Below are 25,318 nucleotides of genomic sequence, written 5' to 3' on the forward strand. Positions count from 1 at the left end.
CTGTTAAACTCTGTATCTGTTTTAAAATCACCATTGGCCTCATGGTGAAATCCCTAAGCAGTTTCCTTCCTCTCTGGCAACTGCGTTAGGAAGGACACCTGTATCTTTGTAGTGACTGGGTGTATTGATACATCATCCAAAGTGTAATTAATGAATTCACCACGCTGAAAGGAATATTCAGCGTCTGTTTTTTTTTTTTTTTTTTACAGAAATACCAGTCGGTGCCCTTCTTTGTGAGGTATTGAAAAATCTCCCTGGTATGTGTGGTTGAATCTGTGCTTGGGGATCTTACAGATAATTGTATGTGTGAGGTACAACGATGGGGTAGTCATTCAAAAACCAAGTTCACCTCTATTATTGAACACGGAATGAGTCCATGCAACTTATTATGCGATTTGTTAAGCATATTTATACTCCTGAACTTATTTAGGCTTGCCATAACAAAGGGGTTGAATACTTATTGACTTAACACAGTTCTTTTCATTTTTTATTAATTTCAAAACATTTCTACAAACAAAATTCCACTTTGACATTATGAGGTATTGTGTGTAGATCAGTGACACAAACTCTCAATTTAATCCATTTTAAATTCAGGCTGTAACACAAAACAATTTGGAAAAATAAAGGGGTGTGAATACTTTCTGAAGGCACTGTATATAACTAGCTACATTACATTTCTCTTCTATAATAATAATAATGAATAATTTTGTGGGTGCTTATATTTGCCTGATGTTCCTCCATAGCCCAGGGTAGTGGGAAATCAAAATGACAAGCAGGATATTCATATGTCCCTGCCTTGTTACTGATAGACCAGATATTGTCTTAATTAATTTCAGCCACATGTCTATTTGCCTTAATCAAAGGTGGTATATGCTCTATAAAAGCAAATCCGAACGAAGATGACAGAGGGTGTAATCGCTTGCTATGTGATTCAACAATAAGACTTTTTGAAACCATTCATGTCTCGGCTGTCCTTGACCTTAAGGAGCTTGTAATGTGGGCTATTTTCTTCCTTTGTATTTATCTGAGAATAAGGGACCACTGCGGAGAGCTTTCACCCCTGCGTGCCAGCGGCCTCTCTCTGGGACGCCACAAGCGCTTTAAAAAGCGGTCTCCAGGCGTGCGCTCATTTCAGGGGGAGTTCAGACAGAGACAAGAGGGGCCCCCACCTCGATGGGGGGTCAATTTTAAAGGCCGCTCCGTCTCACGACGGGGGGTGAGGCTCAATCTGCGGGACACCCCGCTGGTCAAGACTGGGAGCCCACCAAGTTATCCATGACAACGCCCGGGCAGCTCTAGCTCGGTCAAAGAGCACTGCACAGGAGAGAAAAGAACAAAGCACCATGTGATTTAAAATATTTTTCTGTCTCTTATTGGCAACATGTCCTTTTTCTGTATGGGACAAATACACAGATTGTAGACCTAGTCTGAACTGTAAGTAGCCTTTATAGGCTACTCAAATCGAATTATGGTTAGATGAGGGTTCAGCAGCTTGCCCCAAGAAATAAATCCTGACATTATGATTTCCTTTAGTGCTGAAAACATATGGCTCTGTAATAGGACATTTCCGAGGGTTTACTGTGAGAGCCACGGGAGAATGACTGCCCCTTCTCTTATTGAAGCCACTGAAGTTCAAGGCCGACTGCGGTATTGCAGGCATTGTTAGCAGAAAATAGGATCCCCCATTATATATTTATTTTAGTGAATGGAAGAATTGCAATCTTCGTGGTGAATCTTTGTGTAAATAAAAAATGGTTTAGAAGACAATCATGTGGCGAATAATTACTTTGAATACACCAGATGTGTCCTTCAACAAATTGTTGTAAAATCGCACAAAAAATTATTTTAAGGATAATTTAGTTGCTAATGGCAGCCTGCAATACCCCGGTGGGACTTTAACTTGAGTTACTCAGTGAGAGGGAGCATCACTGAGCTAGCCTTCAACATCACTTCCTGGAGTAGCTTGTAAGAGAACATTTTATTGTCTGAAGAGAGAGCCTTGAATTGTACACAATATGCATCTTTTCTCCCTCTATCTTGGTTCAGGCAGGTGACTGTGACCTCCTCCTCAGACCAATTGGCAGAATGCCCAGGATATGATCTGGAAGTTAAGATAGAAGACATTGCTCAGTTTCTTGGGAGCCTGCGCGATAACAGCCAGTCAGCTGCAGGAACCAACCCTATGAATGACGCCTATGTAGCTTTTTTGCAGAGCAGTACATAAGAGGACTGAAGAGACCGCCCTGGRGGAGCTTGTGGCAGACTTGTARGTTGTACGTGTGTTGGTTGTAACCTCCAGTTAGCTGATAATAAAGAGAAATTAATTTAAATTGACTTCAGGTGTTCCTGGTGTTGAATATCCACCACAATATTGGTGTCATGGAACAGGATCAGTGATTCTACCTGTGGAGCATCCCAGTGAAGGTCTGCGAGAGAACACCGGTGGCGCATTCTGTGTGAAGGTGTAAGGGAAATTCCCTTCTGATCAAAGATGATGTGGACCTGCCCAGACCAGACTTTTACTGTGATCTGCTCAGGGGAAGTTACCTGATCTGCGAACCTCTGAGGGACACGTTTACTGAATTTCAGTCAGTCAATTTAAATTAATTTGTCTAAAAATAATAAAACCAATTAAACTAGACCATAAAAATGAAGAAAGGACCATAGTCTTAGGAGAAGGCTAGAGGTAGTCTGAGAAGAAGGCTAGAGTGAGGGCAGGAAAAGCCCCAATGACACTTGTCTGTAGGCATTTATGAGAAGTGTCTACGTGGTCAAATTTTAAGATGATAAATTGTGGAAATGGTCAGGGTTTAGCAATAATTATGACTTTTTGACTGTGCTAAGTAGTGATGGTGACAAATACTTTACTCATTAAAACCTCTTGACGCTAGGGGTCAGATTCTTTTTTTTTTTTTAAATGACGTTCCCAAAATAAACAGACTATTTCTCAGGTCCAGATCGTAGAATATGCATATAATTTACAGATTAGGATAGAAAACACTCCAAAGTTTCCAAAACTGTCAAAATATTGGCACAGAAACCTGTTGGTTGTTGCATATATTTGTTGCATATATTTGATAGAATTATAAATATGGCATAAAAATGTAGAAAATCTGATTTCCTCCTAGCTGATCATTGTCTGCAGCCGGCTCTGATCGTACAGGCAGGGAGAGTGAGCTTGTCTGTGGTGGTCGGCGAACCCTCGCCCGTAGCACTGCATGGCGTTGACTGTGCCAGAAAAGCATGCTGAAGTGGCAAAGTCAATATCCACGTTTATAAACACATGGTCACTACAGTTATTATTTATGGACGTAAACATTATTTTGTATTAATTCTATGGATGGAGAAGGGTGTTCAATTTATTTTACCATACAAGGAGAGGGTCATGTGAAAATATTTTTTACTTTGGGGAGGGGGGTGCATTTTAATTTTATGACACCTTGAGTTGGACCAGCCCCTCCCCACCAGTAAATTTTGATCTGTCCCTATAGAATTCTTTGCTCACGCCTACTAAGGCCAACTTTGAATGGTTGAATTTCCAGGCTTATATGTGCTGTGTGTGGAATAGCCTGGGGACGACGTTACACCAAGAACCACTTACCTTGATAAAAGACCCCAACCTAAAGACATTGAAATTGTCTTTTTTCTTCAGTACACGAACACGTACACAACAAAAACGAGCCATAGGGCACGGTGCTGGTTCCAGTCAGGTGTTTGACACATTCACCCACTTCCCCGCTGAAAGATCAGACACAAACTGTTGGCACCGTTGTAACAGGTTGTAATCAAGCTCTGGTTTCCTTCATCAGATCAGAAGAGGAATACCTGGTGCGGTAGTCTCAGGTTGGACTACTCCAAATCAACTTGGTTGACACACATATACGCACGCGCACACACACACAAATGCAAGCTTTGTAGGTCCATCAACCGATTTACATACCTCTCATAGCCTACAGTAACATGTGGATCATGAAAACCTTGAGGTGTGGAAGACTGCTTCAGCAGAACGTTAATAACATATTTATTAACACTTTATGTAGTGTCCTGTAATACTTAATTTAAAGTCAGACCGCTTTGCTCATTCATAACAAATACATAAAGGCTTAATGATCTAAACACAAATGTATTAACACTTATGGTAATTATCAATAACTGCTAAAACAAATAAACATAATTTAAATCATACATTTCCTTTAATTTGTATATTTTTCAAACAATACAAATACATTAAGTTTCAAAAAGTACAGCAATACAATTACATTGAACATTACACAGGGCTGTGAATAGTGTAGCTTGTCCCTGAGCGGGTGGATGAATGGATCTTGCCTCTCTTCCCACTGGAGGTACTGCATGTTGGTTCCAATCTTAAAAGTAACATCAAAGAAAGTTAGGAAATGCCTTTGTTATACCATCTGGATAAGGGCATTTCTGTGCTGCGCCAGAAAATCTAAATGGGAAAATGGTCAACATTGCTGTATGTAGGGAGATTTGTATTTAGCTGAGCCTGCATTTCGGCTAACTAGCAATTGCAGCGAAGTCCCCTAAATCATTTCAGATAACGATTGAGGTAGCTACAGTGTGTAATCTAACTCAACACTTAACTACTACAGACTCATTTAAATTACAATAAATAAAGCTTAACTAGAGTTTCGCTGTCCAGTGACAGCACAAGTGGGGTATTTTATTTGCCAACTCAACACAGGATCAGGATATCGTCAGCAACACGCAAGCAATAAAAAAAACAAATCTAAATAAAAGTCCCCCACGTAATAGTAGAAAAGTATCAATAACCATTCATGATATGAAAAATAATTGTCTAAACATTAACAATGATTCATATTTGTTCATATTTAAGTGACATTTCCATTAAATTAGGGTTTTAGAACATGTTCCAAGGTCAAATAAATACCCTCAATGTGAATCACTGTATATGAAATACAGATTGGCTTAGAGCAAGAACTATTCTGGGTGCAGCAGTAAAAGTATTCTAGGGAATACTCAGTAGGGTCTGTAGAATGTGTATATATAGTGTCATTTCATGGGGCTCTGAATAATAGGGAGTGTTGCTGGCCTTTTACTGCACCCATTCCATTGGCGGCCGAATCACATCATGTGTACTTCCTGCACTACAGAAAACCCGCTAACCAAACAGTGCAGGGCATGCTCACTGAATTAAAGGGCAACTTCATTAAAAAGTCTAAGTTTGYTAGATTTTTCCCAGACCTCAAAAGTCATCACCTAATGTAGTTTAAGCATTGTTGTGAGCACAGACATTTTTATTTTGTTTTTCCAAAATAAAGTGTGAAAAAACATTTGCATACCAGAAGAACTGGTGGAAATCCAAAACCTGTAAAAACACAACCAAGAAAACGGAATTTGGTGGAAAAACCAGAAGAAAAAAAATGTGCATTTTAAAAAGGCCAAGCAACCCTGTTCATTACTGCACTTTAAAGTGTGTGTCGTCCTGCAGCACTATAAGGGCACAAGGCGAGACCCAAATGCAGACACATGAGGCAGATGGTAGAGCTCCGATATTTATTATAACAAAGGGAGTAGGCAAAGGCAGGTCGGGGACAGGTGAGAGTTCATAAACCAGGTCAGAGTCCAAACAGTACTAGACGATAGGCAGTATCGAGGTCAGGCCAGGCAGGGGTCAGAAACCAGATCTGAGTCCAAAACAGTACAAGGGGATAGGCAGGCTGGTAGTCAGAACAGGCAGAGTGGTCAGGCAGGTGGGTTCGGAGTCAGGACAGACAACGGTCGAAACCAGGAGGACTAGAAACAAACAGAGACTGGGGAAAAATAGGAGCAAGGAAAAACACTGGTTGACTTGGCAAACAAGACGAACTGGCACAGAGAAACAGGAAACACAAGGATATATACAGCGGGGATAATAAGCGACACCTGGAGGGGTTGGAGACAATCACAAGGACAGGTGAACCAGATCAGGGTGTGACAAGCACAGCATTTTGTGGGAAGTTGAGGACAGGTCCAATATTGACTATAGACCCAAAAGGGAAAGAGGTTGGGCCATCCGAGAAATGTTTTAGTGAAATATAATATACAGTGCCTTCGGAAAGTATTCAGAGCCCTTTTTTTACACATTTTGTTACGTTACAGCCTAATTCTAAAGTGGATTCAATTGTTTTCCCCCTCATTAATCGACACACAGTATCCCATAATGACAAAGCAAAAACAAGTTTCGAAAATGTTGCTAATTTATTWAAAAAAAACTGAAATATCACTTTTACATAAGTTTTCAGACCCTTTACTCAGTACTTTGTTGAAGCACCTCTGGTAGCGATTACAGCATCGAGTCTTCTTGGGTACGACACTACAAGCTTGGCACACCTGTATTTGAGGAGTTTCTCACATTCTTCTCTGCAGATCCTCTCAAGCTCTGTCAGGTTGGATGGGGAGTGTCACTGCACAGCTATTTTCAGGTCTCTCCAGAGAAGTTCGATCAGGTTCAAGTCCAGGCTCTGGCTTGGCCACTCAAGGACATTCAGAGACTTGTCCCGAAGCCACTCCTGCGTTGTCTTTGCTGTGTGCTTAGGGTCGTTGTCCTGTTGGAAGGTGAACCTTCGCTCCAGTCTGAGGTCCTGGAGCAGGTTTTCATCAAGGATCTTTCTGTACTCTGCTCCGTTCATCTTTGCCTCGATCCTGACTAGTCTCCCAGTCCCTGTTGCTGAAAAACATCCCCACATGCTACCACCATGCTTCACCGTAGGGATGGTGCCAGGTTTCTTCCAGACGTGACGCTTGGCATTCAGGCAAAAGAGTTTGATCTTGGTTTCATCAGACCAGAGAATCTTGTTTCTCATTGTCTGAGAGTTTTTAGGTGCCTTTTGGCAAACTCCAAACAGGCTGTCATGTGTCTTTTATTGAACCTTTATTTAACTAGGTAAGTCAGTTAAGAACACATTCTTATTTACAATGATGGCCTACCCCGGCCAAACCCGGAAGARGCTGTGCGCCGCCCTATGGGACTCCCAAACACGGCTGGATGTGATGCAGCCTGGAATTGAACCAGGGACTGTAGTGACACCTCTTGCACTGAGATGCAGTGTCTTAGACCGCTGCGCCACTCGGGAGCCCGTGAGACCTTTTTCGTCTGGCCACTCTACCATAAAGGCCTGATTGGTGGAGTGCTGCAGAGATGGTTTTCCTTCTGGAAGGTTCTCCCATTCACGCAGAGCTCTGTCAGAGTGACCATCGGGTTGTTGGTCACCTCACAACTCCCCTGATTTCTCAGTTTGACCAGGCAGTCAGCTCTAGGAAGAGTCTTTGTGGTTCCAAACTTCTTCAATTTAAGAATGATGGAGGCCGATGTGTTCTTGGCAACCTTCAATGCTGCATAAATGTTTTGGTAACCTTCCCCAGATCTGTGCCTCGACACAATCCTGTCTCGGAGTTCTACGGACAATTTCTTTGACCTCACGATTAGTTTTTTGCTCTGACATGCACTGTCAACTGTGGGACCTAATATAGACAGGTGTGTGCCTTTCCAAATCATGTCCAATCAATTGAATTTAGCACAGGTGGACTCCAATCAAGTTGTAGAAACATCTCTAGGACAATCAATGGAAACAGGATGCACCTGAGCTCAATTTCGAGTCTCATAGCAAAGGTATGAATACTGAAGGTATTTGTTTTTTATTTGTAATAAATGTGCAAAAATGTTTAAAAAAAACAGTTTTCTGTTTGTTATTAAGGGGTATTGTGTGTAGATTGCAAAACATTGTTTTATTTAATCCATTTTAGAATAAGGCTGTAACGTAACACAATGTGGAAAAAGTCAAGGGGTCTGAATACTTTCTGAAGACACGGTAAACATTTAGCAGACACCTTTATCCAAAGCGACTTACAGTAATTTGTCCTTTTTATTAGGATCCCCATTAGCTAACGCTGTAACACTAGCTAATCTTCCTGGGGTCCAACAATTACCAAGACATTACAAGCAACCACTAACATTCAACAAGTAGACAATACAGTTAAAATACCTGACAGGAAACACATTTAACATCCAGTTGATGCTTTCTATTTCCTGTCCAGTCATATGGTCTATCGCGTTAGATGTTCTGTTATTTTTTTCTTGAAGGTGGATTTACTTTTTGCCTGAGAAATATGGATTGGTAAAGAGTCATGCATGAATACATTTCTACGTATGGGTGATCCCGGGATTCGAACCCAATATCCTGGCGTTGCAATGCTCTACCAAGATGCATGACAGGGTTATAAATGCTTTGTGAAGCCTCAATTTAATATGATTTATAAGGCCTTTATTAAGAGGTGCTTATGCCACCCTTTATAATACACAGGTGTGCCATATTTGACATAGTGGGTTATGTCACATTTGACATTGGTGGTTATGTCACACAGTTATGCCACATTTATTAACCTTTTATAAAGCATGACATAGTTATAGAGGATTTGTAACACATTTAGTGTTTATCAAGCCTTTATAAGCTGAACATCATTTAAAGTAGGACCAAGTGAATAAAGACATGTCCATCTGTGCATCCTCTGACTTCTAGGAAGACTTTAACAAAGTTAAACCCAACATTTCACCATCATTGTGACATTTGAGACCCCTGACTCTCTAACCAATGAATTGTACATGCTGTTTCCAGTTTGTGAGTGTGTGATATGGCAGTTTATTTCAACATTTACAGACAACATTTTATAAACAATAGCAGCTATGTTGACACTGCCATCTTCATCCGAGCTTTGCTGTTGGAAAACCACTACAGCAGGGGTATTCAATTCTTACCCTATGAGGTCCGGAGCCGGATGGTTTTCTACCTGATCATTAATTGCACCCACCTGGTGTTCCAGGTCTAAATGGGCTCCCGAGTGGCACAGTGGTCTAAGGCACTGCATCTCAGTGCTTGAGGCATCACTACAGACACCCAGGCTYTATCACAACCGGCTGTGATTGAGAGTTCCATAGGGTTTGGCAGGTGTAGGACGTCATTGTAAATACGAATTTGTTCTTAACTGACTTGTCTGGTTAAATAAAATAAAAATAGCCCCTGATTAGAAGGGAACAATGAAAAAATGCAGTGGAGCTGGCTTCGAGGTCCAAAGCTGAGTTTGAAGGCACTACAGTGTCCGACTTTCTGCTGTTGCGCTGACCGACTTTCGTCTACAGTCGGCCTCGTTGGGTTTACCGCTCTCACACACTCATTGATTCTTCACTTGGAATGAATGGTGTCACGTGATCGATGACTTTGCCCAGTCATACAGCCATTGGTGAGGGCCCAGACCCCCTTTAAAAAACAACAGAGAAATACACCGCATTATTTCACATTTAAAATAATTCTGAATAATGAAATTACAGACTGTATTAAGGTTAAAAAGCCATTACGCACTGTTAGGCACGGCAAAATAATAGCCAATATTGAAAATAGGCTAATTTATAATAAATATCGAAATTATGCATGGAAAGAAACGGATGCGTTTCACGACCAGCTACTTTTAGAAAACGCATTTCAACATCACAGGCAAACATTTAAGATTTAAAGGACTAAAACCAAATCCAGTCCGTATTTTTCATGCGCTCTGCAGAGTTCCTCTAAACTCCGTGTTTTGGCCCCAATCTGTGCTCAAAGTTAAGCTGTAGTTTCCATGGCTGACCATGGTTTGGTGCTGTTGGCTCGCTCTGTCTGCTCAACCCAGGCTGTGCAGTGCTCCCAGCGGGATCAGAGCGCTCCCCCGCCGGGACCCTACTCTCACATCCTCCTGCTGGGACACAGCTACATTTCCAGCCAAGCCTGGCTTTATTATGTGTGTCTGCGCTGCAGCCCCGCCAGTAGTCGGATCGGGAGGCGGAGGGAAGACCAGAGTCAGGACAAAGAAAAAGGGAGAAAGAGGCTAGCGACCGCAAACATTTCACTGGGTTTATGAATTCAATTAGAAAGGGAGATATTTGAACAAATCCCCAATGGAGAAAATGCTGGGTACGGTTGCATTGCCCATGTCACCTTCTGAAAAATAACGGACGGACGGAGGAGGGAGGTTCGGTGTTCGCAACATCAGGGAGAAAGACTTAGTTCCGAGAACAACCCCAAGAAGCACATGACGAAAAATAAACGTAAAGCTTGTTTGAACAGAATTCTACAATTGTGTAGTCAGGTAATCACATTATTTGGACGTAGTGGCTGGCACCTTTCTAACTGCCGATCAGGTGTTACCGCATCGCACGGCTGTCTCTTGAAACTCTACGGATAAAGTCGCGCTGTTGCCAACGAACATAAAGGAACAAAAGATACATACTGTCGCTACGGACCCAGAAAGAAAGACAAGTTGTTCCGTTAATTCTACAGGTTGAGTCCAGCTGAAGAAGTTAAATTGCTGGAGTATCCGGGCAATGCGGCTTTCCACAGCTCTTAATTGTACCTACCTCATTTTAACTGGATTATAGGCTACTATCAGAGTCTGAAGTTGCCGCATTGCAACAGGCAAAGAAGTGAAAAACGCCAGCTAAAGTATCCATCTGTATGACTGTATTCGCAAAGCATTAGATCTACACGAGAAGAAAATACTATCAYCCCAGAGATGTCTAGACGAAAACAGGCTAAACCGCGTTCCGTAAAAGGTAAGTGTTTTGACATTTTATTTTATGGAGAGACTGGAGACAAACTCACGAGTAGACGCATAACTAATAATAATATTTCATGGCATCATTTGGCGAATACTGTGAAATTCAAAGATTTAAATATCGTCACTGTGTTGTCTTTATTTTATATATTTTGCCAAACAAAGCCTGAGCAACTTAAAGTAAAATAAATCATAGAGAATTTACCTGGTCCAACATAAACTACTCTCTGTAGTGTTACAATAGTCACTCGGGCGTTCCCTGGTCAGCTAATTACTTAATCGATTGTAAATTGGGACCACATTCAATACCCGACTAGACTGCAACGTGTTTGTTTCATTAGCTACTGCTCACCAGTATTGTTGATGTGTGCGTAATTATTGTCACCCGTGCCACGTGACCCGTTTGCTGCCCATGCATGCCCACATCTTGCACATGTTGTTTTTCCATCACCATGATTAAAGCATGGTGATTGGTTTGTGTTTTACTTGATAGACCATTTTCTTGGTGACCCGTATTTTCTAGTAAAAGTTAATTTGGGCATTTGGCTCGTTTTGCCTCTGGCTGCGTTTACACAGGCAGCCCAAATATGATTTTTTTRCCCCCAACATTGGCAAAAGATCTGATCTGAATGGTCAATTATTGGCAAAATATCCGAATTGAGCTGTCTGTGTAAACACAGCCTATGGAAACCAGATGGGCAATGGGGTGGCCATGTGGTCCAGAATTATTAGGTTACCCCTCCCCCATTTAGTCATGTTGTTCTATCTAATTGATGGCAACAATATGCAATGGTTATGGTGGAAAGATTATAAGGCCTACATTGTTTAAATTATTATATGTTTTAATGCATGCACTCTGTAAATGTAGTGAATGGTTCACCAAGACTAATGGCAAGTTGAAGCTGTGTTGATGACCACAGTGGCTGGTCTGGTTCTGAGTCACCAGAGCTTGGTGTCATGACCTCTCAGGATGCCTGTGGTGTCTGTACTAAGGATCCACTGTTTCAAAGCATGAAAAAAAAGAGAATGTAAGCTGAATGTGGGGAAAGAGATCACTTGATTACTTTAACTATTTCTTATATTTATGAAGTACAATGATTACAAGTACATATTCCACGTCTGAAAATAATCCTAATTTCCCTGCAGGGTAAAGAAGGCTAGTCTTTGTACTGTTTTGTATCCTAAGTGTGTTGAGCAGCTTCAGCTTGTGGCTTTGAATAAACAAAGCTTTTGCTTAGTCAGTGATGCACAGCAGCTCTATGTGTAACTAAGATGTGTTCTGTTGCTATCACCCCACAACACCTTTCCCACGGCCTGGCATATTCTCAAATTATGAGTGAGCAGCAGAGTGGTTCAAGGCATGCAGCAGAGTCGCACAAGGCATGCACCGGTGATTATTTGTGTTTTTCATGTCCTGTTGTCTCTCACCTGCTCGCTCACTCAACTCCAAAGAGTGCCTGTCGATGCCAAAGCAGAAACAACACATTGAGAATCATATTTATTCCTATGATAAAAAAACACCAATCCTTGTTATTATCAGTGGTTTTTGTTGGAGGGATTTTCTATCCTAATTGTAGATGGCTAATTGAGGTTGCATTAATATCTATGATTGGCTCTTTTACTAATGGGGAGGGATGGAGGAAAGAGGGGAGCGAGCGCTTCTTATCAAAATATTATTTATCCCGATTAATCCCTTTTTAATGTGTGTCTTTGCGTAGAGTGGCTGGCCGGGGCATTTCTGTTTCATATCTCCCCCATCCCCATGAGTATTTCATGCATTATGTAGTGATAATTACACATGAATAAATCCTCTTCATTTACAGGACATTAAGCGGGAATGAGTGCATATGACAGGGAGGGAGGGAGAGAGCACTTATTTATTTTCCACAATGTTGTTTACAGTCAATCAAATCAAATTGTACCTTTAACCTGTGATGTGGGAGAAAGAGATGCTGGAACAAGGCTTGTCTAGGACTAGCTGAGAGACTAGGGATCCAAGGCTAAAGGCATAATTTCCACTCCACCTCCATTGTGCTTTTCCACCTCATTCCACATCAAATTCCACCAGTACTACTCTGTTTTCACAAGCTATCAATTCAACATTTTTCTAAGTTGCAGTGAAATATTAAAAAAATCTTAATCCATTGATAGCTTGCCTGGCCAAGACTTTTAATGGCTGTCTCCCCTGGATTTGGTAGTTTAGATATTATTTTGTGTGCCCATTTTATGTTGACATAATAGTACTTAAATGTTGCAGTTGAGTTATGTCTCAATCTCCATTATGGTCAGATTGTTAAATGACTTCTACACCTTTGTAGTAACAGTTAAATTACCTAAGTAACAACATTGTATTAACATGTGACATTGCACTTCAGTAATCACAATTAAATTGCATAGCAATAGTTGAGAGTTTATAATTATACAAGAAGAAAAAAGACTTATTTTATTGCATAGTTTGTAATAGCAAAAAAGCTAAAGTCCATTACTATGCAATGGCAAAGCAATTGACCACAATGTAACAACGATGTTGGTACTCAAATATACTGAATAAAAAAATTAACGCAATGTGTAAAGTGTTGGTCCCATGTTTCATGAGCTGAAATAAAAAGATCCCAGAAATGTTCCAGGGCCTCCCAAGTGCCACAGCGGTCTAAGGCACTGCATCCCAGTGCTAGAGACGTCACTACAGACCCGGGTTTGATCCCGGGCTGTATCACAACCAGCAGTGATCGGGAGTCCCATAGGGCGGCGCACAATTGGCCCAGCGTCATCCGGGTTAGGGGTGGGTTTGGCCGGGGGGGCTTTACTTGGCTCATCGCGCTCTAGCGACTCCTTGTCGGTTTGGCGGGTCATGTTTCGGAGGACTAATGACTCGAACTTTACCTCCCGATCCCGTTGGGGAGTTGCAGCAATGAGATAAGATCAAAATGAGGGAGAAAAAGTTCCATATGCACAAAAACCTTATTTCTCAAACTTTGTGCACAAATTTGTTTACATCCTTGTTAGTGAACATTTCTCCTTTGCCAAGATTATCCATTGACCTGACAGGTGTGGCATATCAAGAAGCTGATTAAACAGCATGATCATTACACAGGTGCACCTTGTGCTGGCATTGTCACACAACACAATGCCACAGATGTCTCAAAGTTTTGAGGGAGCGTGCAATTGGCACGCTGACTGCAGGAATGTCCACCAGAACTGTTGCCAGAGATTTTAATGTTAATTTCTCGACCATAAGTTGCCTCGATTGTCGTTTTAGAGAATTTGGTAGTACGTACAACCTGCCTCACCACCGCAGACCATGTGTATAGCGTTGTGTGGTCGAGCAGTTTGCTGATGTCAACGTTGTGAACAGAGTACCCCATGGTGGTGGGGTTATGGTATGGACAGGCATAAGCTACGGATATCGAACACAATTGCATTTTATCGATGGCAATTTGAATGCACAGAGATACCATGTTGAGATCCTGAGGCCCATTGTCGTGCCATTCATCCACCGCCATCACCTCATGTTTCAGCATGATAATGCACGGCCCCATGTCGCAAGGCTCTGTACACAATTCCTTGAAGCTGAAAATGTCCCAGTTATTCCATGGCCTGCATACTCACCAGACATGTCACCCATTGAGCATATATGGGATGCTCTGGATCGATGTGTACGACAGCATGTTCCAGTTCCCGCCAATATCCAGCAACTTCGCACAGCCATTGAAGAGAACTTGGACAACATTCCTCAAGCCACGATCAACAGCCTGATCAACTCTATGTGAAGGAGATGTGTCGCGCTGCATGAGGCAAATGGTGGTCACGTCAGATACTGACTGGTTTTCTGATCCATGCCCCTACCTTTATCAGTGACCAACAGATGCATATCTGTATTCCCAGTCATGTGACATCCATAGATTAGGGCCTAGGTCATTTTTTAAAAATTGACTGATTTCCTCATATGAATTCTCTCAGTAAAATCTTTGAAATTGTTGCATGTGTGTAAATATTTGTATTTGTAACACTTTGTATTACAGTGTTAATAATACACAGGTTAGCATCTTATTGCAAGTATTACTGCTGTATATTTTGTTTTGGATTGATGTATTTTTTTTTTTTTTTTGTGTGTGTGCATGAAGCGTATCCCTGACATCCCTCTACCCTCTCTCTGCCGTCCTGAGACCATATGTTTTCAACATTCAATTGCTCTTTTATTGTCACCTAGGCTTTTGGCAGCATAGCCAAAGTTTCATTGGTCAACAGGCTGTTATAAAACAGTGAAGTGAATTACCACAGGGCTGATTGAGTGTCGAGAGCCTGCTCCCCTGTCTTTATTCTGTGTGTGTGTGCGCACGTGCGTGTGTGTGTCTGTGTGTAAGAGAGGGAATACTAGATAGAGTCTGGTCTGTCACTTTCACATTATGATATTATCATTTTATGTGTGTTCGTGTTAACTGGCAGCAGGCAAGCAGGCATGCATGTAATGTCTTTTACCATTAATTGTTGCAATTTGTAAGTATAGCAGACTGTTGACCTGTGTTATTGGTAGGTGAACCTCAAAATAGATTTTTCTAAGCCTTTGTAAAATGTTCATTGACTGCACAGCATGGAGAGCAATTTTGTCTAGTACTTTGTATTTTGATATGACAAAAAAGTAATTGGTCATTGTTCAGCCACAGCGGTAGTCTATTTTTATATAGAGCCTATTAGTTTGCACAATATTATATGCATTTTGCACTTTTTCAAGAGGAGAAAGGGGATATTTTTAAAGGTACAGTGCACTCTACTTATAAGAGTCCCAGATATAGGAAATGGAATAAACCTGCTTATAGTGGTCCGATATTTACAATAAACGTTGCTTGAGAATCAATCGCTTATTATCCTTCCTTCCTTCCTCCCTGTAATGTAGTGTAGTCTTGCTCTACAGCAGACCCTACTGGTGTGGAGATGTGCGCGTGCCCAGTTAGGGTGAGCTCCCTTGTGGCCAGTGTGTCTGCCAATGACAATTCCTTATCAGCAGCCTGCCTGGTAGTGTGTATGGAAGGATCTGTCTTAATGGACGGGCTCAGTCGTAGGCTGTGCCATTGTACCGGCTTAGCATCAGGGTTTATCAGCACTCTGGACTTACTGGGCCGGAACCGCCGCCGGCTCAGGACCCTCTCCGCTCTGTGCTTCCTTTCTAAAGAGCCAGCAACGCCGGGGTGACTTCTGTTATTAATTCTGTTTGTGTGGTTGGTTCCTGCTCCTCTGCTCCCCCCCGACCCCCTCTACCCCTGGCCTGCCAACCACAGCTCCCCCACCAGTACCTCCCTGTGGAGTCTGTCCTCTCTGAGTTCCCTCGCTCTGAAACTCTGATTGTGCTGCTGCAGTGGGCGGATTAAAATGTGTTGGAACAATGCGCTCAGAAAMATTTTTTTCATTTCTTCTCCTTCCTGTGCAAATTATGTGTGCAGGACCAGGGCATCACAACGGCCAATTCTCTCTCTACCCTATAACCCAAATGTGAGATTAGATATGATTTCATATTTTGCTTAATGTCGTGAGCTGTTCTTTATTGTGCAATGTTAACCTGAGGACATTTGGAATGGCCCACCTGTTGTTTGATGTTGAACCAGGCTGATCTGTGGCAGACACCCAGAGTTAACCAGCCTAAACGGTGCAGGCTCTGTAAATGGGATATGTCAAGCGCAGCCCTTTGTGAGCCAGTGAATATGTGAGTGTAGTAATGGCTTTTGTGTGTAAATGTCAGTGCAGTGTCTCCAATGTGGAGAGAGGGCTGTGACCCAGCTCTGCTCTGACCTCAGAGAGAGAGAAGGCCAGAACCATGAACCTTCTGGAGGGTAGCTGCAAGAGCCAGATCAGCACTAGCAGAAAACTGCTGTTTGTCTGGTCCAACAGTGTAGGCAGAGGTCTTCATGTTCAGTTTTTCTTCCTATTTTGTCTCCTCCTTTCATCCATTCCCATCTTCCTCACCTTGCTTCCCCGCTGCTCTCCTCCTCTTTCCTCAGTCTGGTCTCAGAGCATGTTGTATAATTCTGCAAGTAAATCCGAGATACTCCATTTCGTATATTTTAATTTGTGGATGTCCATCACACATTTCGTATGATATGTTACGAATTACAATTCGTATCATATGTTCCAAATTTGCAAAACGTACAATATGTTACGAAATTGCAAAAATATATTATATGTTACAAATTCTAGCTAGGTGGKTAACGTTAGCTAGCTTGCTAATGTTAGCTAGGCTAGGGGTTAGGGTTAAGTTTAGGAGTTAGGTTAAAGGGTTAAGTTTATGGTTAGCGGAACGATTAGTTAAAAGGGTTAAGGTTAGGGTGAGGTGAAGGGTTATCTAACATGCTAAGTAGTTGGGAAGTAGCTAAAAAGTAGTAAGGAGTTGAAAAGTTGCTAATTAGCTAAAATGCTAAAGTTGTGCATGATTAGATTCAAACTCGCAACCTTTGGGTTGCTAGATGTTTGCGTTATACGTGCACACATCCATCCCAACCTTTAGTTTTTGCCTTAATTAACAATCTGTCTTAAGTAACCATACTAAATGGTGTTTCTCGGATTTACGTACAGAATAACATGAAATGCTCTGAGACCAGGTTGCTCTCCTCGGGCCTCCCTGATGTCAGTGAGGCTGTGTTCATGCTGCTTTCTCTAGGCAGCTGCTCCTCGACCCCACGGTGTCTCCGTAGGCTGTACATTAAACATAAGCAAAGGGGGCAATTAAGCACCTTCACCACACCTGGCTGATGCATATATTTATTGGGCAGCCTCCCCCTCGGAAGGCTCCTCGTCCCAGCTCTGATGATTAAAGGGTGGTTGTTGGGGAGGGGGGAGGAGAGGAGGAGGCCTGATGCTGAAGTCTAATGAAGAGCTTTGGTCCTGTGTTGACCCCTGCAGCCTGCCTTGAACTCTGGCCAGGGGGAGCTAGGCCTCCTGCTGGCCAGGCCCTTGCTCCTCCATCCTGTCTGAATACGGACTGGTTCCAGGGCGTCTTCCAGGGCTAGTTTGGGTCTCAAAGAGCTGCAGGGGCAGGTATCTGGAACAGTCCTGGGTCGGAGATGGGAGACTGACTGTGCCCACGCACGCACCAGGAAAAATCCTCCAATAGCTTCCTTCGGCTCAACCTATTGATTCCACTGTGCCTGGAAACTTTCCTCTGAAAAACACATTGAGTTAAAAACATACAGAAATTACTCCAATGGATTGAGTGCCTTTGGCTGTGTGTATATATTAGCTGTGATGGGTTATTAAGTATCTCTTTGAATCATTGAACATAAAGTACATTCAGGAAGAAGACAAAACAGAACAGCATTTCATAGTCTAGTCTTTTCAATGTTTTTCAGTGGTCCAATATTTTTCTTGGTCCTGCTGCTTGGACTTTTAAGACAATGCTACCTGCTTGCATCCCCCCAGCATGACAATGCTTGCTTCCACCATGCCATGGACTTTGCTATTGTATAACCTGAAGTCATGGTTAAAAGCCTGGTGAACGAGGTTTCTTTGTCTTTTGAGCTTTAATAGAATTTACAAAGGAGATTTGTGTTTTGAGAAAAGCGCTGCTCTGTGTTTTGCAGTATAGTGCTGTGATACAGCTTCTCATTAATCACAGTAAGAACCTTCTTTCTCTGTGTTTTTCAGTATAGTGCTGTGATACAGCTTCTCATTAATCACAGTAAGAACCTTCTTTCTCTGTGTTTTTCAGTATAGTGCTGTGATACAGCTTCTCATTAATCACAGTAAGAACCTTCTTTCTCTGTGTTTTGCAGTATAGTGCCGTGATACAGCTTCTCTTCATTCCCACTTGGAACCTCGCACCACATAAAACTTTTAAGCTCAGACAGAATTATCCCTTATTGTATGGCCCTCCTGTATGCTGGCCTCTGTGAATGCCTAGTCCTTGATGTTAGTCAAGGACTCGTGTTTTTCTTATTTCTTTTCATTCAGTTCCTCTGTCAAAAGGCGAGAACCCCTTACAGAGCCCAGAATAATTCACCTTGCAAACAGCAGGGTGAGGAGCGGGAAAGAAACGAGTTGCTCTCGATTTCACAAGTCGCTCTCAATTTCACCAGTCAATTGTAAATTACATTTACATCTGATATGTTTTCATTTCCCTATTACAGTCTTGTCTATGGTGCATTTTCACTTAACACACATGCATTGTTGAATGGTGAGCTACTTATAGATGGTGTTCCCATGAGAGAAAGAGAGCGATGGTGGAAAGGTTCACTCTCTCTCTTTCCCTCCCCCACAACGACACCCTTCTTTCTCACACATTTTCTAACAGTACTGTTATATGAGAAATATTGAAAGTCAAATAAAATTATCTAAATGAAGGTCTCGAAACAGTGTGTGTGTGAATGGATGCGTTGATGGCCGGAAACAGGGAGGGATTGAGTCCATATGTTTATGTGTGAAGATGAGGATGAGGCCTCTGCTCACAGCTCCGAGTCACAGCTCTTTGTTATTCTACCTCCAAGGCCATGAGTGACTGCAGGCCAGTTAAGGATAAGAAGTGGGTGGGAGAATGGGGTGCAGATGTGTGTGAGAGAGGTATCCAGGGGAGAGCTAGAGATGTTTGTGTTTAAGAGGGGACGTTTAGTTGTAGTCTAATGTTCATCGAGCCAACCACGCAGCATCTGTGAAGAGATGGCTGTTTAGCACTGTGCACTGGAACCATCTATCTGAGAATGTGCCACTCTGGGGCTGTCTTTGTATTGTCAGTGTCTCAGAGGCTTTTGAGTCCATCACTCAGACTACACAAAGGTGTGTGAAGGAAGGATTCAAAAGAGGAGAACATTCTAAAATCTGTTTTTTCTTGCTTGTTTTTCTTTCCCCTAATAAATGCTTAATGTCACCATCAAACAGGGGCTAAGAGATAGAGTGAGAGTCTGCAGAAAGAGACTAGGAGATAGCCGAGTGAGAGGACTGGGCTGTGGACTGTGGGCCTGTGTGTTGGTTGATGGATCTTTGCTTTAAAAATGTACAGTCTAGGCCTGTCTCACTCAGCCTGCGGGTCCAGCCGTGTTGATGGGCAGTCCAGGGACCATCCTCCCCTCTTCCCAAAACATACAATACCATTCTAAAGTTTGGACACACCTACTCATTCAAGGGTTTTTCTCAATTTTTTACTATTTTCTACATTGTAGACTAATAGTGAAGACATCAGAACTATGAAATAACACATATGGAATCATGTAGTAACCAAAAAAGTGTTAAACAAATCAAAATATATTTTATTTTTGAGATTCTTCAAAGTAGCCACCCTTTGCCTTGATGACAGCTTTGCACCCTCTTGGCATTCTCTCAACCAGCTACACCTGGAATGCTTTTCCAACATTCTTGAAGGAGTTCCCACATATGCTGTGCACTTGTTGGCTGCTTTTCCTTCACTCTGCGGTCCAACTGCTCCCAATCCATCTCAATTGGGTTGAGGTTGGGTGATTGTGGAGGCCAGGTCCTCTGATGTAGCACTCCGCCACTCTCCTTCCTGGTCAAATAGCCCTTACACAGCCCGGAGGTGTGTTTTGGGTCATTGTCCTTTTACAAACAAATGATAGTCCAATTTATCGCAAACCAGATAGGATGGCGTATCCCTGCAGAATGCTATGGTAGCCATGCTGGTTAAGTGTGCCTTAAATTCTAAATAAATCACAGACAGTGTCACCAGTAAAGCTCTCAAACACCATCACAACTCCTCCTCCATGCTTCACGGTGAGAACCACACATGCGGAGATCATCCGTTCACCTACTCTCCAGAAATCTCAAATTTGGACTCATCAGACCAAAGGACAGATTTCCACCTGTCTAATGTCCATTGCGCATGTTTCTTGGCCCAAGCAAGTCTCTTCTTCTTATTGGTGTCCTTTAGTAGTGGTTTCTTTGCAGCAATTCGACCATGAAGGCCTGATTCACACGGTCTCCTCTGAACAGTTGATGTTGAGATGTGTCTGTTACTTCTGTTACAATCTGAGGTGCAGTTAACGTATTCTTTGCAGCAGAGGTAACTCTGGGTCTTGCTTTCCTGTGGCGGTCCTCATGAGAGCCATTTTCATCATAGCGCTTGATGTTTTTTTKGACAGAAATTTTCCGTTTTGACTGACCTTCATGTCTTAAAGTAATGATGGACTGTCATTTCTCTTTGCTTATTTGTGCTTTGTTCTTGCCATAATATGGACGTGGTCTTTTACCAAATAGGGCTATCTTCTGTATACGACCCCTACTTTGTCACAACACAATTGATTGGCTCAAATGCATTAAGGAGGAAAGAAATTCCACAAATGTACTTTTAACAAGGCACACCTGTTAATTGAAATGCATTCCAGGTGGCTACCTTGTGAAGCTGGTTGAGAGAATGCTACTGAAGAGTAGTAGTTGGTAGTTATTAGGGTTTTGCATTGTTTCATGCACCTTTACTTCAACTTCACCTGTAAGCCTTTCCCTTTCTATGCATGGGCTATTTGGCTATACTTAGTGCCAGTGATTGAGGAGACTAGTGTTGGTGAACGTTGAATGTGTTTGTGTTTTGGGATAAGAGGAACCTTCCCATGCCACACCAAGCATGCAGACAGGCAGCAGGCTGTGTGAGGAGTGTGAGGCTACGGGTCTCAGAAGGAGCGTGACTGCAGAGTTAATCTGTCCTCCAGTGATATGAGCGCCACAAAGCTCTTCCAGAAAGGGGCCTGCTGTAATGCCTAATCAAGTCTGTATCAAACTAAATAATGCCTTAGCGTGAAATTGGAATCTCAAGTCAAAAAGCACTCCCCAGCCTGTACTACAGGATAAGGCAATTAAGGGTCCCCATTCTGCCTCTCTCTCCCAAGCAGCCCGGGGTCCTCTGTGAGTCTGATGCCATTGTCATTGTGTGTTTCTGTGTGTGTGTATGCATCTCGGGGTCGGTGAATGTGTGTATCTCCCTAAGTGCTTGTGTCTGTCTCTCTGCATGTCTGTATGTCTCTGCATGTCTGTGTGTCTCTGCATGTCTGTGTGTCTCTGCATGTCTGTGTGTCTCTGTGTGTCTGTTTCCCTCTACATATGTGCATATGTCTCTCTGTGTGAATGTCTCTCCCTGTCTCTGTGCATGTCTTTATGAGTGTCGTCTGTCTCTATCTGTAGGTGCGTCTGAGCAGTAGGGTACAGTATTGTTTGGTGTTGGTGTAACTCTGTGCAGCACATCTATTCCTGGAGGGTCTCATGAGGGTCTCTAATCCAGAGAGGCCTTCCTCCTCCTCCTCCTCCTAGGTCACCAGTCAAATGCTGCCTTTTTGGATGGGGAGCTAGTGGGGGGACAGGGACAGCATTTTCTCTTTCTTTGTCTCGTCCCCTTCTAATGGCACCATAGTGTAGCATTTGGAACGTGAATACTTCGTCGCTCCCCCAGTGGGTTCTGTTGTGAACCCGTGTCACATTCAATGACAGCGGGAGGCAGCCCTTGTGATTTAATCATGTCTGCTTTTGTCTTCACACGTTTTCCTATTCCTTTTTTCTACCCCCCTCTCCCTCCCTCCTTCATTCTCTCTTCCTCTCTCTCTGGTGTTTTATGTACATGCTGGAGGTATATTGAAACCATTTCGCCCTCTGCTCTGACAGTTGAGAAAAAAAACACATTTGAAGATCGAGAGGCCCTTTAATCTTCTCTGTTGTCTGCTCCCTAACATGACGGAGACGTGTTTGTGTGAGTGCGTGTCAGGGTGCCTGAGTGTGTGTGTGTATAAATATAAAGTTGAGTGTGGCTCTCTCTTGGTGTTGAGAGGTGGATTTGTTGTTGGCTGATAAGCTCTTGGCGTTGTATCTAAGGAGGAGTGTGTGGATTCCTTAGCTGCCTGAGACAACGATGGAGCAGGCAGGCGCAGAAGGTACAGAATCAAAAGGAAGGGGGAGAGTTGACACTGCAACCAGGGCTTTCCTCAGGAAACGCCTGCTGACGAGAAGAGTGAGAAACACGTCACAGCATAGCCAGGAGTGTGACATGTGTACAAAGGGGATGTGTGTGTGTGTGTGTGAGAGAAATAAATACACGGGACCTATCCTGTGAGTGGAAACAACAGAATGGGCCTATCTAAAGGAAACCGTCTTCCATTTCCCTTTGGCCCTTTTCTCCCTTCCACTGAGTCACCAGTATCCCAGCTCTCACATGACCGTGGTTTCAGACCCTGTACTAACAGAGCGTGTTTAGTGCACTTGTGTGTTTGTCTCTGTTTAAACCAGTGAACAGAGTGATCAGAGCCTTCCCCACCTGACACCGCTCAGCTCCGCTGAGAGACCAGCCAGGTGGATCCTGTCCTGCTGTGGAACTCTGCTTTGTGGAGGAATGTAGTAGGCATTCTGCTCCTCCATTGACTCTCTCTGAGAAGAAAAGGCATAGGCCTGTATCTGGCGATTTGTGTCTGGGGTTGATTCTGCCAGTGCTCCTCTAGTTGTAGAGCTGGGCCTAAGGCGGAGTCTTGGCGTGGGTGCTGCTGCTTGCGTGCTCCAGGCTAGAGAGAGAAAGTGAGTGAGTGATCAAGCCAGGGAGACGGCCTGCTCTTCACAGAGCTCTGCTTGGCTCCAACTAGCCAGGTTCTCCCCAGGGCATCAGCCAAGGCCTGCCTGAGGAAACAGAACCTAAAACCCCACAACCGCTGCTAGTAGCCATCTACCCACACTTCCATCCTCAGCTCTTCCACCCCTATCCTCACTTCCTCTCTCTCTACAGCTCTTTCCATTCTTCCATTCTTGTCCTTCAGTCCTCCGGCATTCTCCAGCCTCTAGACCCATAAACCCTTACTCCTGTAGAGAGGGGGTGTAGGGGTACGCTAGTGGGGGCTAGTGGGGGGTAGGGGGGAGCAGCTGGACGGCTCAGCAGGATTTTGGAGCCGCAATGTCCTCTGTGAGAGAGACAGAGCTGTGGGCCCCGTCAGGATTTGTGTTCTTTCTCTGTGCTATCTAAGCTCTCTGCTGTTTTCCCCCTTTACCCATTTGTGTTTTTTTGGCCAGTGGTGATGGTTTGTGTTTTTAGGGCTGTAGAGCAGTTCCAGTACTGATAAAAGAATTTGGTTAATCAGCTTCTGTCCCTGTCCCATGGTGGTGGCTTGGAGGACAGGCCATTGAAGTTAGAGCTCCGGACGGCTTGGGCTGCAGATTGGCATCACGCTTGGTCAGTGGTGGCACAGTGCCCCACAGACCAGAGGGACACTACAGCCAGCCAATGAGAGATCCTCTCTCAGCCCGCCCTTGCGCAGGGGAGCACCCTGGGAATTGCCATCCCTGCCATTGTGCCCATTTGATGGGGGTTTGGGGAGTAAGGAGAAGGTAGGGCTGACAATGTGGCCCTGCATGCGTTCTGTTGAAGCTGTCATACTGTGTTCAACCATGTTGGATCTTGCCTAGCCATCTTGTCTCAAGAGGACCCCAATGGAAATAAGTCCCAGACTTTATTTTGTTATCCTCCATGAATTTATCCATGTGCATGTATGGCTTTTTCAAATTTTACGCATGCTAGCGAAAACAAATGGTTGAATAATAAACTAAGCCATAGACTGCTGCATACATTTATGCAGCAGTCTATGGAACCACATACAGCCATGGGCTGCCCTCTACTCTCCCATCACTTTCATTAATGACATTAGCTCTGTAAATATTAGTTTTGAATGGCATGTTTTCTCAGTTATGACTTCATTGTTGTTGTCTTTCTGTTAGTGGTGAGTTGGTTTAGTCTTTCCCTGTGGAAGTCACAACGTGCCAGTGGCTGCTGTCCTTCTAGTCAAGACTACAATGATGTTCAGCTCTCTTCACTGGCAGAGGAATCCTCTTTTATTCCAGTTGTTTGTGTGTCTCCGCACGATGCAGTGAGCCGCAAGAGTGAACACGGTCTAGCACCAAGCCCTAATCCCCCAACTATGTATGTTACAGGATGAGAGAGGGTGAGACAGGCAGAGTCAATAAGAGTTTCATGAGTGAATGTGTGTGTAGGAGAATGGGAGAGTGTGTGTGTGTGTGTGTGTGTGTCAGATAAGGTGAGCAGGGCTGTGTGTGTGTCAGATAAGGTGAGCAGGGCTGTGTGTGTGTCAGATAAGGTGAGCAGGGCTGTGTGTGGTGTCAATCGCGTGAGCAGGGCTCTGAGTAGGTGTTGTGTGTGTGTGTGTCAGATTAAGGTGAGCAGGCTGTGTGTGTGTGTGTCAGATCAGGTGAGCAGGCTGTGTGTGTGCTGTTGTGTGTGTGTGTGTGTGTGCTTGTGTGTGTGTGTGTGTGTGTGTGGTGTTGGTGGTGTGGTGGTTGTGTGTTTGTGTGTGTGTGTGCAGATCAGTGAGCAGTGCTGGTGTGTTGTGTGTCAGATTAGTGAGCAGGGCTGTGGTGTGTGTGTGTGTGTGTGTGTGTGTGTGTAGTGTGTGTGTCAGATCAGGTGAGCAAGGCTGTGTGTGTGTGTCAGATCAGGTGGCAGGGCTGTTGTGTGTGTGTGTGTGTTGTGTGTGTGTGTGTGTCAGATCAGGTGAGCAGGGCTTGTGTGTGGTGTGTGTAGATTAGGGAGCAGGGCTGTGTGTGTGTGTGTGTGTGTTGTGTGTGTGTGTTGTGTGTGTGTCAGATCAGGTGAGCTAGGGCTGTGTGGTGTGTGTCAGATTAGGTGAGCAATGGCGTGTGTGTGTGTGTGTGTGTTGTGTGTGTGTGTGTGTGTGTGTTCAGATCAGGTGAGCAGGGCTGTGTGTGTGTGTCAGATTAGGTGAGCAGGGCTGTGTGTGTGTGTGTGTGT

The 25,318-nt window shown here is 43.5% G+C and overlaps 1 protein-coding gene across 2 annotated transcripts in view; it reads left to right on the plus strand.

Annotated features, from left to right (window-relative positions):
* Nucleotides 1–9,680: 9,680 nt before the first annotated feature.
* The window catches only part of LOC111952511 (zinc finger protein 423), a 171,886-nt gene continuing 156,248 nt past the window's right edge, over nucleotides 9,681–25,318 (plus strand). The window contains exon 1 of one of the 2 annotated variants that reach the window (XM_023971242.2): nucleotides 9,681–10,600. In XM_023971242.2, the coding sequence (XP_023827010.1) occupies nucleotides 10,561–10,600 (40 nt within the window). In that variant the 5' untranslated portion in view covers nucleotides 9,681–10,560. The remainder of the gene's footprint in view (nucleotides 10,601–25,318) is intronic. The other variant, XM_023971243.2, reaches the window with a different exon arrangement.

The sequence above is a fragment of the Salvelinus sp. IW2-2015 genome, linkage group LG26, assembly GCF_002910315.2.
Source record: "Salvelinus sp. IW2-2015 linkage group LG26, ASM291031v2, whole genome shotgun sequence".
In the NCBI taxonomy this organism is placed as follows: Eukaryota; Metazoa; Chordata; class Actinopteri; order Salmoniformes; family Salmonidae; genus Salvelinus; species Salvelinus sp. IW2-2015.